This window comes from Cydia splendana, chromosome 21 (assembly GCF_910591565.1).
Source record: "Cydia splendana chromosome 21, ilCydSple1.2, whole genome shotgun sequence".
NCBI classification, from domain to species: Eukaryota; Metazoa; Arthropoda; class Insecta; order Lepidoptera; family Tortricidae; genus Cydia; species Cydia splendana.
This window is the reverse complement of record NC_085980.1, coordinates 9,788,549-9,804,005: the sequence shown is the minus strand read 5'-3', so window position 1 is coordinate 9,804,005 and position 15,457 is coordinate 9,788,549. Positions and strand designations below refer to the sequence as shown.

At 41.6% G+C, this 15,457-nt stretch overlaps 1 protein-coding gene and 1 long non-coding RNA gene across 2 annotated transcripts in view; both read left to right on the top strand.

Moving 5' to 3' along the window:
* The window catches only part of LOC134801309 (uncharacterized), a 121,049-nt gene extending 108,890 nt beyond the window's left edge, over positions 1-12,159 (top strand). The window contains exon 2 of the long non-coding RNA XR_010145661.1: positions 10,669-12,159. This is a non-coding gene — a long non-coding RNA (uncharacterized LOC134801309). The remainder of the gene's footprint in view (positions 1-10,668) is intronic.
* LOC134801308 (uncharacterized) overlaps positions 1-12,159 on the top strand; it is a 36,890-nt gene extending 24,731 nt beyond the window's left edge. The window contains exons 10-12 of the mRNA XM_063773850.1: positions 1,166-1,296; positions 4,162-4,336; positions 7,746-12,159. Coding sequence (XP_063629920.1) covers positions 1,166-1,296; positions 4,162-4,336; positions 7,746-8,465 — 1,026 coding nt within the window. The 3' untranslated portion in view covers positions 8,466-12,159. The remainder of the gene's footprint in view (positions 1-1,165; positions 1,297-4,161; positions 4,337-7,745) is intronic.
* Positions 12,160-15,457: the final 3,298 nt, after the last annotated feature.

Below are 15,457 nucleotides of genomic sequence, written 5' to 3'. Positions count from 1 at the left end.
AGGTACACTCATTGTTATCATTCTCAACACCCTATAGTTAACTCTACGGACAGCAGCGGTCGCGTGTCGTCGTCGGACACGTCGCCGGCACGCTCCGGCTCGCCGGCGCGCTTACAGCAGGTACACTCATTGTTATCATTCTCAACACCCTATAGTTAACTCTACGGACAGCAGCGGTCGCGTGTCGTCGTCGAACACGTCGCCGGCACGCTCCGGCTCGCCGGCGCGCTTACAGCAGGTACACTCATTGTTATCATTCTCAACACCCTATAGTTAACTCTACGGACAGCAGCGGTCGCGTGTCGTCGTCGGACACGTCGCCGGCACGCTCCGGCTCGCCGGCGCGCTTACAGCAGGTACACTCATTGTTATCATTCTCAACACCCTATAGTTAACTCTACGGACAGCAGCGGTCGCGTGTCGTCGTCGGACACGTCGCCGGCACGCTCCGGCTCGCCGGCGCGCTTACAGCAGGTACACTCATTGTTATCATTCTCAACACCCTATAGTTAACTCTACGGACAGCAGCGGCCGCGTGTCGTCATCGAACACGTCGCCGGCACGCTCCGGCTCGCCGGCGCGCAGCCAGCAGGTACACTCATTGTTACCATTCTCAACACCCTATAATTAACTTCATGATTGTTTTGAAATATGGTAATGGAATCTACTTCCCGTGACATACAAATGTCTCAAATAAACCTGATATATTGTATCCCAGAAATTTACAGATTGTAAAAGTAAATGTGGTGCGCGCACCGCACCAACGCGCGCTCACTCTAGTCACTTCTCGCTCCATACAAAAAGCTAGCGCGAAGTTACCTCTTCACCGTCTTCACGCTCACGGCTGCGCCAAAATGTATGCAAGAGAATCATGATTCATGTCGTGAATAATAGTTTTTATCCTTATAGCATGTAATCGGTTAAAAGTGTTTGCATTAGGGCATATCTGTTTTACGTTTTTAAACTCGAATATCTTTACAAAAACGTTACAAAAATTGCGCATTTTTCCTTAGCTATAAGCATTAAGCACGTACTCATAACAGTCATACATAACGTTATGTGACATGAAATTATTTAAATAATTCTCATGTAGGTACTTTCTGCACAGACACCTGCAACCTGTAGTTTCTTACATTATTTTACGAAAAAAAATGTATGTTTCCAGTCGAGCCCCGGCAAGACGTTAGAGAAGAAATCATCAATGGCCGACCTAGACGCATTATCGGTGCCCGGTATCGGCGTCGCCAGGAAGAGTATTGCCGATCCCACTAGTGTGCAGCACGCTATTAACTCCAGGTACAAAACGTCTGGAAGATCTCTAGAATCTGTCTAAAGGTGGTATTCCATCTGTCCAATGCGTATTTTGTCTCATATTTTGCTTAATGAGAGAGTGAGACGCAATGACATTGTATAAAGAAATTAGACAGATGGAATACCATCCTAACGGCCCGGCCACGACATTGACCATGACTGTGACCGGCGGCGGCAACCATAGGTTGGGGCGAGACAGCGATCGGACCTTTAGTTCCCGCCTATGGTTGCCACCGCCGCTGCCGCCGGTCGCGCAATGTCGGGGTTGGGCCCTTAGGCCGATTTATTTACACAGTAAAAAGATCACTAGAATCTGTCTAAGCTATAAATTTCAAATTCCTATAAGGATGTAACGTTTATAAGTTAGCTTAGATCGATTATATATTTACCATTTTCCGCTTCTATTATTTTCGCTCTATTTACTTATTTGTCAATTTGGAGCATTAATACCAGCAAAGAGAATTCATTGTGATAGAGAACTAAAGTTTAAGAAAAAAACGTGCTTCTTATTTTGACATCTAAAACAGATGGCGCTGTACTTCTAAACGTCATCTTTTAACAATTGCGAGTTACCGCAAAATGTATGGAGCTGTACAGCGCCATCTCGTTTACCTGTCAAATTCCAAGCACGAAATTGTCTTAGATTTTAAACATCTTACTCAATCGATGTATCTTTGATACCAGTGTATTGTGTATTATGCAAAAAAAGCGATTTTGTTGAAGGTATTCCGATATCTGTAAATGATTTTATTCTTTGTTAATTTTAGGAATTATTAAATATACTTGATGCTTTTCGTCTATACTTTTATTCTACCTATTAACTGTTTTTACTACGATTTGACACCAGGGGCCTATTGCATAATAAAATACAAGCTAATACTATTAGGGCCACTTGCACCATTCACTAACCCAGGGTTAACTGGTTAAACCATGGAGTTACCATGGTTACCAGTATAATTTGACACTTGATTAACGGTTTAACCGATTAACCCCGGGTTAGTGGAATGGTGCAAGTGGGCCTTAGTGATTTTACACACAAATTCACTAAGGGGCTAAGGGCCACTTGCAGCATCCCACTAACCCGGGGTTAACCGGTTAAACCTGGAGTTACCATGGTTACCAGTACAACTTGACACTGGGTTAACTGTTTAACCGCTTAACCCAGGGTTAGTGGGATGATGCAAGTGGCGCTAATAGTATTAACTTGTATTTTATTATAGTTATGAGGTCACTCCGGCCCATCGTGTATATTATTTCTTTTTTTTTATGATTTTAACTCCAATAAATTGGTTTTAAGGATTTTAAACAACTTGGGCGAAGATCGGGACGGGTAACTCGCATTGTACATTTGTATGTGTGTTGTCATGTGCACTTTTTTTGGCTATTTTGTGAATGAATTTAGTGAAATAGAAGAATGAAATGAATGAGATTCATACAGATCCCGCTTGCTCAAATGCCTTGGATATTGTGGAAGTGTATTGTTAGTCCTGAATTCATGAATTCAACATAAATTAGGGTTATTTTGTATGGATAAATAGTGTTCATTGTTTTTGAGCATAGTTATTAGAATTAATTACACATTACCTACTTATACGAATCTGAAACATTAGGTTTGATGGAATAATAAATCCATAATAGGTTAGTTTACTATAGGTTGGGGGTCATCCATTAATTACGTCACACGTTTAGGGGGAGGGAGGGGGTCAAGAAAATGTGACATATTGTGACATGGGGGAGGGGGGAGACACAAACTTTGTGACGTCACTTTAACTTCATCAGTAACCGAATTTTTTTTTTTAAATTATTTTATTCGCTGTACATTTAAATAACAAGTTTTTAAAACGATAATCGTTTTTATTCTTTTAATTTTCTTTCCTAAGCAGTTTTGGGTTATAAAATTACTAATATTTATATCGTCAAAAATATTTTGATAAAATATTAATAATACTTAGGTACTTACTTAATTCGATTTGGCGATTTCGTAGAAAAAATGTGACGTCACACTAGGGGGGAGGGGTTTGCCAAATGTGACCAAATGTGACAAGGGGGGGGGAGGGGTCAAAAAACCTAGAAATTCGTGTGACGTAAAAGTTGCTCTAAAAAATCATAGAAAATAGGAAAATCACTCATCGCACGTTGAAACGTCATAGTTGGCTACTTTAATGATTGCTAAAAATTTTGATTTTTAAGGCACATCGATTAAGCTCTGTTTTCCTAGGACAGCGGTGCCATCATATAGCAGCCTACATACAAAATAATACGCCTAAATATGGATGAGTAGTATTTTATGTATATGGAGACGGCCGCTATATGACGGCACCGCTATCCTAGGAAACCAGAGCTTAACAGATTTTTGTTGTATATGTAACTAATAGCATCCTAAGGCTCACGGTTCTAGAGTCTGCGGAAAGAGAAGAGTCATGGAATGTATTGGGCCTCTCATACATGCCACGACTCCTCTTTCCGCACAGACTCTACCTATAGGACTTATTAAATTAAATTTAAATGATTTTAAATAGGAACAGAGTTGCATTTGTTTTGTCCCGTTAAATTTCCAAACAAAACAAAATCGACTCTGTTTCTTACACTTTAGATTCAAATTTAACTGACAAATTTTAGATTTTTTTTCCTCGTACAGCTGGGCCTTAGGAGGCTAGTGATATTTTTGGTTTATCATACGGTTTGTGAGCATTACGTTTTAGAGTCTGTGCGAAAAGAGAAGAGTCCTGAAATGTATGGGATCCAATACATTCTACGACTCTTCTCTTTCCGCAGTCCGCACAGACTTTAGTGTCACGTGTTTGTGTAAATATCTTTTTATATTTGACTAAAATTCATGATACATTGTAGGGTATCGGACGGGGAAGGTTCCCCGGCGCGGCGCAAGCTGGTCCGCAACCAGAGCGAGGGCTCGCCCAAGCCCAGCGACGTGTCCAGCGAGCTGCGCCGCCTCGTCGACCTGCCCGCCCGGCGCCGCAGCGAGTACGGGGCCATAGGAGACACGGCCTGCATGGGGGACCATAAGGTAACATGATACAACCAGAGCGAGGGCTCGCCCAAGCCCAGCGACGTGTCCAGCGAGCTGCGCCGCCTCGTCGACCTGCCCGCCCGGCGCCGCAGCGAGTACGGGGCCATAGGAGACACGGCCTGCATGGGGGACCATAAGGTAACATGATACAATCAGAGCGAGGGCTCGCCCCAGCCCAGCGACGTGTCCAGCGAGCTGCGCCGCCTCGTCGACCTGCCCGCCCGGCGCCGCAGCGAGTACGGGGCCATAGGAGACACGGCCTGCATGGGGGACCATAAGGTAACATGATACAACCAGAGCGAGGGCTCGCCCAAGCCCAGCGACGTGTCCAGCGAGCTGCGCCGCCTCGTCGACCTGCCCGCCCGGCGCAGCAGCGAGTACGGGGCCATAGGAGACACGGCCTGCATGGGGGACCATAAGGTAACATGATACAACCAGAGCGAGGGCTCGCCCAAGCCCAGCGACGTGTCCAGCGAGCTGCGCCGCCTCGTCGACCTGCCCGCCCGGCGCAGGAGCGAGTACGGGGCCATAGGAGACACGGCCTGCATGGGGGACCATAAGGTAACATGATACAACCAGAGCGAGGGCTCGCCCAAGCCCAGCGACGTGTCCAGCGAGCTGCGCCGCCTCGTCGACCTGCCCGCCCGGCGCCGCAGCGAGTACGGGGCCATAGGAGACACGGCCTGCATGGGGGACCATAAGGTAACATGATACAACCAGAGCGAGGGCTCGCCCAAGCCCAGCGACGTGTCCAGCGAGCTGCGCCGCCTCGTCGACCTGCCCGCCCGGCGCAGGAGCGAGTACGGGGCCATAGGAGACACGGCCTGCATGGGGGACCATAAGGTAACATGATACAACCAGAGCGAGGGCTCGCCCAAGCCCAGCGACGTGTCCAGCGAGCTGCGCCGCCTCGTCGACCTGCCCGCCCGGCGCAGGAGCGAGTACGGGGCCATAGGAGACACGGCCTGCATGGGGGACCATAAGGTAACATGATACAACCAGAGCGAGGGCTCGCCCAAGCCCAGCGACGTGTCCAGCGAGCTGCGCCGCCTCGTCGACCTGCCCGCCCGGCGCAGGAGCGAGTACGGGGCCATAGGAGACACGGCCTGCATGGGGGACCATAAGGTAACATGATACAACCAGAGCGAGGGCTCGCCCAAGCCCAGCGACGTGTCCAGCGAGCTGCGCCGCCTCGTCGACCTGCCCGCCCGGCGCAGGAGCGAGTACGGGGCCATAGGAGACACGGCCTGCATGGGGGACCATAAGGTAACATGATACAACCAGAGCGAGGGCTCGCCCAAGCCCAGCGACGTGTCCAGCGAGCTGCGCCGCCTCGTCGACCTGCCCGCCCGGCGCCGGAGCGAGTACGGGGCCATAGGAGACACGGCCTGCATGGGGGACCATAAGGTAACATGATACAACCAGAGCGAGGGCTCGCCCAAGCCCAGCGACGTGTCCAGCGAGCTGCGCCGCCTCGTCGACCTGCCCGCCCGGCGCAGCAGCGAGTACGGGGCCATAGGAGACACGGCCTGCATGGGGGACCATAAGGTAACATGATACAACCAGAGCGAGGGCTCGCCCAAGCCCAGCGACGTGTCCAGCGAGCTGCGCCGCCTCGTCGACCTGCCCGCCCGGCGCAGGAGCGAGTACGGGGCCATAGGAGACACGGCCTGCATGGGGGACCATAAGGTAACATGATACAACCAGAGCGAGGGCTCGCCCAAGCCCAGCGACGTGTCCAGCGAGCTGCGCCGCCTCGTCGACCTGCCCGCCCGGCGCAGGAGCGAGTACGGGGCCATAGGAGACACGGCCTGCATGGGGGACCATAAGGTAACATGATACAACCAGAGCGAGGGCTCGCCCAAGCCCAGCGACGTGTCCAGCGAGCTGCGCCGCCTCGTCGACCTGCCCGCCCGGCGCAGGAGCGAGTACGGGGCCATAGGAGACACGGCCTGCATGGGGGACCATAAGGTAACATGATACAACCAGAGCGAGGGCTCGCCCAAGCCCAGCGACGTGTCCAGCGAGCTGCGCCGCCTCGTCGACCTGCCCGCCCGGCGCAGGAGCGAGTACGGGGCCATAGGAGACACGGCCTGCATGGGGGACCATAAGGTAACATGATACAACCAGAGCGAGGGCTCGCCCAAGCCCAGCGACGTGTCCAGCGAGCTGCGCCGCCTCGTCGACCTGCCCGCCCGGCGCAGGAGCGAGTACGGGGCCATAGGAGACACGGCCTGCATGGGGGACCATAAGGTAACATGATACAACCAGAGCGAGGGCTCGCCCAAGCCCAGCGACGTGTCCAGCGAGCTGCGCCGCCTCGTCGACCTGCCCGCCCGGCGCCGCAGCGAGTACGGGGCCATAGGAGACACGGCCTGCATGGGGGACCATAAGGTAACATGATACAACCAGAGCGAGGGCTCGCCCCAGCCCAGCGACGTGTCCAGCGAGCTGCGCCGCCTCGTCGACCTGCCCGCCCGGCGCCGCAGCGAGTACGGGGCCATAGGAGACACGGCCTGCATGGGGGACCATAAGGTAACATGATACAACCAGAGCGAGGGCTCGCCCCAGCCCAGCGACGTGTCCAGCGAGCTGCGCCGCCTCGTCGACCTGCCCGCCCGGCGCAGGAGCGAGTACGGGGCCATAGGAGACACGGCCTGCATGGGGGACCATAAGGTAACATTATTTAGCAAAATTGTATAAAATCAAAAGTACAAACCTTTGTGGTTCGCGACATGGCGAAACCAGAACGAGCTAAATACGGCGACTAGTCGACCGGCCGGCAAGACGGAGGAGCGAATATGGGGCTATAGGAGACACGGCTTGCATAGGAGACCATAAGATACAAATACTGTATGAAAAAAATGCATAAATAAATCTGCAAATTTTCTATCCTTTGCAAATCGCCTAAGACTTGTATTGAACCCAGAGCGAGGGTCCGCCCAAACCTAGCGATGTATCCAAAGAGTCACAGTTATTCGTCGACCAGCCGGCGATACGGAGGAGCGAGTATGACGCTATAGGAGACGCGGCTTGTATGGGGGACCATAGAGTAAATTAGTCTAGTCAGAGCGAAGGTTCGCCCAAATCAGCTACGGCGACTAGTCGACCAACCGGTCAGACACGGCTTGTATGGGTGACCATAACGTACGGTAATATGTATGTTGTATAAATTAGTCTAGTCAGAACTATTTATACAACATACAACTAGTCACTTAAAGAACCTTGTCGCTTTAACCACCAGATACATGACATACACCACTCAATAAGCTCACTGTCATGAATCAAACTGATATTATACTTTACAAGTATAATGAGATTCGATTTGCCTTTTCAAATTGGCCTGACACGCAGTAGTAAAAATTTGTGACCGTGATGAATACTAACTCCAACTATTCTTCCACAGCCGATCTACCTGCGCGTGATGCTGCAAAGCGACCGAGGTATCTTAGCGTGCTGCGACCCCAAGTTCCCCTATCCACTTTGCCCCCGTTTCCCCTCAACCCTCTCCCTACTACGGCCCCGTCTCACCCGGCTAGCTACAGACCCAGACTTGTACTATAGTAAAAAGAAATTAGACATAACTAGCACTAACTTAGAAGATATACCTGACGATTTGAAACGAACCAGAACTGGCTCCTTAGAAATACTAAGGATACCAGATGTAGAAATCACAAGTGCTGGCTACAGCTCTTACGACGGCATTTTTGTAAACGATGTCGATAATACGTTACTTACTGTAAGACAATGCTTAGACCCATACACACCAGAAAGTATAGATTCTCATACACCTAATATGGAAGCGGCATCTTCAGGGTCTGAAGACATGTCTAACGAAATCTCTGACGTTTTAGGCGATGTCATAATCGATATACCTTATAATAAACTAACTAGAGATAGAAGTGTGTCTCCAACGCAGTTAAAAAGTCGTCTAGATAGACTTTTAAATGATGGGAAGTTAGCCAAAGTACCAGAGCTCCAGAGGCTTAATAGTAGGGATTCGTGCAAGTCGGTTGACAGTAAGAAAGGGGGGTTGTGTTGTTTAGCGTTGAAGTGTTACGGGTTTTGTAGGAAGCGGGCGCGCAAAGTTGAGTGTAAATGTAGTGGAATGTGTTGCACTTGCTAGCTTTTATATAGCACAGACAACTAAAATACATACATAATTGAATCCATACTCTGTACCTTTAGGTATTTAAATAAAAGTAAACAAAATCTACCCTCAAATGGCTCCTTAAGCCAGTTGAGGGTAGATGAAAACATTACACTATCAAATAATGTAGGTTAAACATAGAAGGTAGGATCGTATAGAAGTGGTATACGCGTGCCTCCGTGAGGGACAAAACATACGCAAATGCGACACTGTGATTGGTCGAATTCATTTGTTGTCCACCATTATACATACTAAAAAAAAGGTGGGGAACAAATAAAATGTGAGACTGTGACAAGGACAAACAATAATAGCTCTTTCGCTGCTACTCCTACTGAAAGATACATAAGACTATCCCGTTCTGTCAGTTACCCCCACCACTCGTGCCAGATCCAGGTATATCCTAGATTCATGAGGTTAAAGGTTCAGTGACAGATCCAGGCGGTTTTGTATTTGGTCGGTTAACCAATAAATGTTATAACTACCCGAAAATGTACAAATTGTTTGTTTACTTTTATTTAAATGCTTAAAGATATAGACTATAAAGGCCGGAGCACACCGGCTGTTTGTAGATGTGCACGTGCGCTTCATGTTCTGTATATTACAAAGCATCCGATGTGTACTCAGGTGAGCCTCTATTCATAATCTGCGGGTTGAATGGTTTCAGTATTGAAATCACAAAAAAGGAAACATTCCATGCAAATCGTTTTTTTACAAATCTTAGGACCGCCAGTTTTCTTTCAAGATTCCAGTACAGGTCCCATAGTAAAAGTTGTGCAGTATTAACTTAACGTAGATCTAATTCTAAATATTCATCTGCAGAATATGGCCAAAAGTAAAATTCAGTATTACAAAGGCGAATTCTTATTAATGGGATCGTGATGACTGACTATAGAATTTATTTTTGATTGTAATTACAGTGGTTACCTAAAATTTACAGAATTATTCTGTAGTAACATTTTCTACTGCGGGGTAGAAATAATCACTATAGATAGTACTTTTAGTTGTCTGTGCTTATCAAGAAATAATATATTTTAAAGCATCAGTAAGAATGTAACATTTTTACGACTGCTTTGAAAATAGAGCTGTTTTAAAATTTGCTTGACAATGTCTATCTTGTCATGGCATTAATTTGAATACATTTCCGTTAATGTCTGCTAATATTGTCAACTAATCTAATTTAACTCTTAAAGTTACCTTATTTGAACTGTCCCTTATTTCACCAACTTGACAATTGTCATTGTCATGTCACAATTATCACTTGACGATGACAATCATTGTATACATGTGTCAAATGACAATTGTTTAGTTGGCAAAATAAGGGCCTAATTTGTGCTGCACTTGTTTCTGACAAGAATTAATTCAATTGAATGACCATTTTGGTGTTGACTGCATTTAACAGTGTTTTAAATATTTTTTCTTTAGACGTTTTAATACAGTAATTATGCATTGTTATTTGCTTGCAATTGACCGTATATAATCAATTGTTCAACTTATTTTATACTTATCTTTAAAAAATATATCTCATTGAATATTTTGGACTTTTGAGGAAAACTTGGTTAAATATCATTGGTGGGATGATTTTTTTAGTAGTTTTAAATACATACACGACGATCTTTTTGATTAAATGGACACTACATTATATTTTAACTCCTAACCGGAAATGTGTCTTATAGTGATGCTTAATCATGAAAAATAGATTTTTATATAATGACATTTAAAAAGTCTCCAAATCACTAAATGTGTTGAGAATATGAACTGTTATAATAAAGTAGGTGAATTCTGCCGTAAAACAGATATTTAAACATTAAAGATCTTATGTTAAGCGTCAACCGTATACGGTTGCTATGACCAAATAAATGGTATTTCTACCATTGCATTGACATTTTAAAACGTTTTGTTTTAGCTATTGAATTATTAGTGTAATATGGCTTTTTATTACTTAAGAGATGGCTAATGGTAAACAAATATTTAGTCTCTGCATGTGTGGTTTAAACCGCATGCACTGCATATAGTAAATATTTAATTATTTAATTTGTACCTATAGTCATGTATTCAGTTTCAATATATCTGAGAGTAGAAAATTGGTAGTCAAAGAATTAGTTTGCCGTTAAAATATTAATCTCAATAACATTCTAATAGCTCATTAATACATATGACAATTGTCATCTGAAAATCACAGTTAGCCGTACAGTCAACTAGTTAAGACTGGCGAACTTCTATTTTCACGGCTCAATTTTTTCTTTGTAATAACAAAGGTTACTCTCTGATATTATTTATAAGATCTTGTATAACGAGGTGGTTAACTAGGTTTCAATGCAGTTATAAACTAGTCGGGCACAGTTGAAACTAACTGTTGTAAACATTTGATGCAATTTAAAATAAGATTTTAACATCAGCTGTGCTATTAATTTTAAATTAATTAAATTTAAATTAAAATACCAAATGGTTTTAAGTCTAGTCGAACTGCTCAAGCGGACTTAAGGGCTTATTTATGAACATACGAAAATACCTCGGAATTTAAATTATTAAACGGCAATTTTTGTTTGGTAAAGACGAATTTATAGTAAAAATGTGAACCTCTATACAAACTAGCTATCCAAAAAAGAACCGTAAGTGGCGTTAATTTAGAAAAATATTTAACACATAAGTATGGAGCTTTGGCCCATATATTATGTTGTGTGAAATAGAGTCAGACCGTGAAAAGTCTGCAGCGATTTTGATAGCCCACGCAGTGCAAGTGTCATTTTAAACGTCAAACTTCTATGAAATTATGACGTATAAATAACACACTACGTGGGCTATCAAATCCGCTGCAGACTTTTCTTGGTGCGACTCTATGACGTATTAATTGATATAGGTAGGTACATAATATTATATTTGACCCTAAAATAACGCGCTTTCCTCTACTATAATAAGTTACGTGGTCTGGATGTAAGCAATGTTGCTATTAATTCGTCTTTGGTTTTATTCATTTTATTGGTAGATAGGTATATTAAAACTTAATGTTATGTCAGGCACATATCACTTATTAAGGTTTTTTTTGCAATAATCTCAATGCAAGGTAGTTTGTAGTGACAGATGACGAACAACTAATTTTTATATGTATTGCGTTTCCAAGAAATATTAAAATTAAAATCAATTCTGTAATCATTTTATTTATTGACCTGTTCGTTATAGGATAAATAAGTCTTTTCCATTTTTTAATAATGAAACTTACAATTTCCATGAATTAATTCATTAAGGCTATTAATGATAAGGCGCACTGGTTCAGGATAGTACTTTATTTCATGAAACCTGAGAGAAGACTGAAAAAAAAATGGTGTCAAAAGGAACATAAAATTATAAGAACAAAGGAATTCAAAATTACAATAAAAATATAAAAAGTAAACGTATAAAAAGGTGCGTCGTCCACAAAGGCATTATAAATGTATTCGTATACCTAGTACAGCTTTAAGTGATACTTTCTTGTTACCTATTTCTTGGAAAGTGCAATCTGTGTGTGCTTTTAATTTAATAAAATATCAGTCAGTAATTTATACATGTCGTACACAAATATTCAACATTCTGCATGTTTATTAGGCGTATGTATAATGCACTGAAAAATGTACCTTATAAGCTAAGACATTCGGTGCTAATTCTACTGTAGTTTTAATAAACATTCCGCACTGAATTTTGTTTTTATATTTTTCCTTTATTATTATGTAGAAAATTGTGTTACGACGCATTTCTTTCTTGAGTATAATTTCATAGTTTCATAAATTTTATTTTTATGAAATTGTCTTAGAATAATTATTGACATTGAGTTACGCATGCTTTAAACATGCTTTTAAATGACTTATTTTTCTAGTTATTTAAATATTACAGGTAATCAAAATCCACAAGCACTTGTCGAATGAAAAATTTTATGCCTCCTATTTCACCAACTTGACAAATTGACATCTGACAATTCGCTAAGATATCGACGTGTACAACGATTTATCAGCATCAGGTGACAATTATTGTCAATTTGGTGAAATTAGGGTCTGAGCGTCAAAAATGTAGAACGTTTAATAAGTCAATTAATTGAAACTAGTTAATACTTGGCTAGATCGTTGTGTGCATGATTGTGTGTTGAAAGTGAAATTGTGTTTTCATTAATTTGTGCACAGTTTTGGTGTTGTTCCCAGTTCACGTAGACGTTGCGCATTTGTAGCTTTGCTTGTAAGTAATTTTTGTTTTTATTTCTTTAATATAAATACTGAATGCGTCTTATGGGTATTTTCATTTAAGATTGGTCCTTATTTTCCGGGTGACTAACAGCCGTCAGCCGTCACACAAGTGACGATTTCTGTCAACGCTTAAGTATCGTAAATCTGACAGATGCGGCGATAAATATAAATTAACAATTTTAAATTTTAATACCCTTAATTATTGTATTTGTTATGTTCACTTATTAATGTATACGTGACACGTGTAAAAGTAAAATACTTGTATTAATAATTAGATCTAGAGTATTTACAAAAAAACACATTTGTCAAAAGACCAGGTACATACGTGTCAATCAAATCTTCTCTTTAGTCTAATAACCTCAATTACCTTGCTGGTCCCTATTCCCTAAGCTTCACTTTTCGTGTACATACTAATAACAGTTAACTTTCAGGTAACTACCGCCAAGAGTTCCACTCTGAAAACTCACCGAAACACCCGAAGCCTGAAGATCAAGACATGATGAACGACCTCCCTGACTCGCCAGCCTCGCGCTTCATACACTTCAACGTCGACAGTCAGGCTAATATCTTCAAGGAAACTGATATTTAAAACTAAATATAAATTATAGATAACGTTGGCATATTGAGATGTTTCAGGGCTTTTTTGTATGGATATTTTGCGCGGGAATTTGGACAAGTCCAAAACGAGGTGAGTCTCTCTATTATGAGATAAAAATGTTTAGAACCACGGACAAATATAATTTTTGGCTTGCCTTGATTATCTCTCAGTTTTCAGATTAAGGTTTGGCAATTTTGTCATAGTTGGTCTTCTTTATGCTAACATTATTTATAAACAATATTCGCATAAAATTTAGTTGTGCGCTCATAGTACCGTTATTGACATGAGTCCTATATAAAAAGCTCTGCTTTCATGCGTAGAAAACATTAAAACACGCATTTTATTTCACTAACATGATAATTGTTATTCAATATAGACAAGTATATAATGATTTTAATGATTAATGACACCTGATAGTAACGATGTTTGCTGCTTGACCATAACGAAATGAACTGCGGATTGTCATTGTCATGTGACAATTGTCATGTTAATGAAACAGTCGCTTTTACAATAACGCAGAGACATCAAAAGAGTTTCTGTAGGGAATGCTTAGTACTTGATGACTATTAGGTCAATTTATCTTCTGTCAAACAGGACTTATTGTATTCTTAAATTATACTCACAGGATAAATAATGTTGTCATAATACTATTCTAACTATTTAATCTATCCTTATGAGGCATACTTCTAGTCCATTTAATTTAGATGTGTTAGATACAAGTTAGATAATAATACTTATTGTACTTGTTTTAGTCAAGTATGAAATCTCGAATAGTTAGATAGACATGTGAATAAATCTATGGCTGCCTAGAGCAAATTAAATAACAAACTGTATTCAGCAGGTATTTGCAAGATATTTCACCATATAACTGATTATTTTCTTTCGACTGCTTCTCTTCTTCACGTTAATCTCTTCAATTAACATTGGGAACAATTTCACGAAGTTCAAAGTAAGTTGTGACATCTTGCGGGATCTGGGGGGTTTTGTAAGTTATATGAAATTTGCAAAGTTCTAAGTACCACTTGCAGTAAACGTGTTTTCTTGACTGAAGGCATACTATGCACGTAGAGTGTAGACAAACTTTGGAGATATCGCTACCCGTCAATAGCTACTCCATACAGAAACAAGTTAGAAACTGAGTTTAAAGAAGGGAAGTCAATATTTTGTATGAAAAAATTGTAGCCAGGAAAAAAACACAGGGTAATTTTGTTTGCCAACAAAGCTATTTCTTTAAATTTTGATCGTATTTATTTTGATAAATATAATATACTTATGGAATATATACACGGTATAAGTATATATGCTTCGTTATAAGCTTATAAGATAGGCGGATAGAGCCGTATAAAATAGGAATTTGAGCCATAGCAATGTATCTTATGCAATTAATCAATGGTTAACAGTATTGTAAACATAAATAGCTAAGTATTGTGCCATCTTTCAATTCTAGGACTTCGACATTAAGCAAATTAAAAACTAGGTAAATACAATTTGACAATTTCATTTACACGTCATTGTCAATAGTGGGATCTACCGACTCTATGTCAATGCTAATCAAAAGATTATATATCGTATGAATACATTTAACAAGTACCTACATTTTAACAGTATCACTATTAACATCATAGCTTACTGTGGAATTTTAATCAGTACCTGCTAAACTATTATAGGGCTTATTAACCATATCAAGTAGGATTGTCTATTTGTTTAACTATATTTATATAATTTTAGAAATTACTAGTTAGGCTTATCATTCCATAATAAATCACAACAAAATATATGTAACCTAGTCAATGTTTTAGGTTTATAAACTAGGAAAAAACACACAATATGCATCTAAAATGTTATTCTATTCTAGTATTTGAAGCTTTATTTACCTATCAATAAATACCTATAACTTTAGCCCTATTTTCTCTACGAGTATGATAATTATTTAGAAGTCTAGTATTATCTCACGAGTTACCAAAGAAGATTATAGATGTGAAAGTGTTACATTAGATAAATTAGATTTCACGCCTATGTTCCTTTACTTCACTTAAATCTTATGTAAGGTGCCATTGTAGTTAAATAAATATATTTAGATATTAAATAATGTTAAAGATAAGTAATTAAATAATATCCATTTTTATTATTTCAATCGGCGATGTATATTTTGATAGGTACTT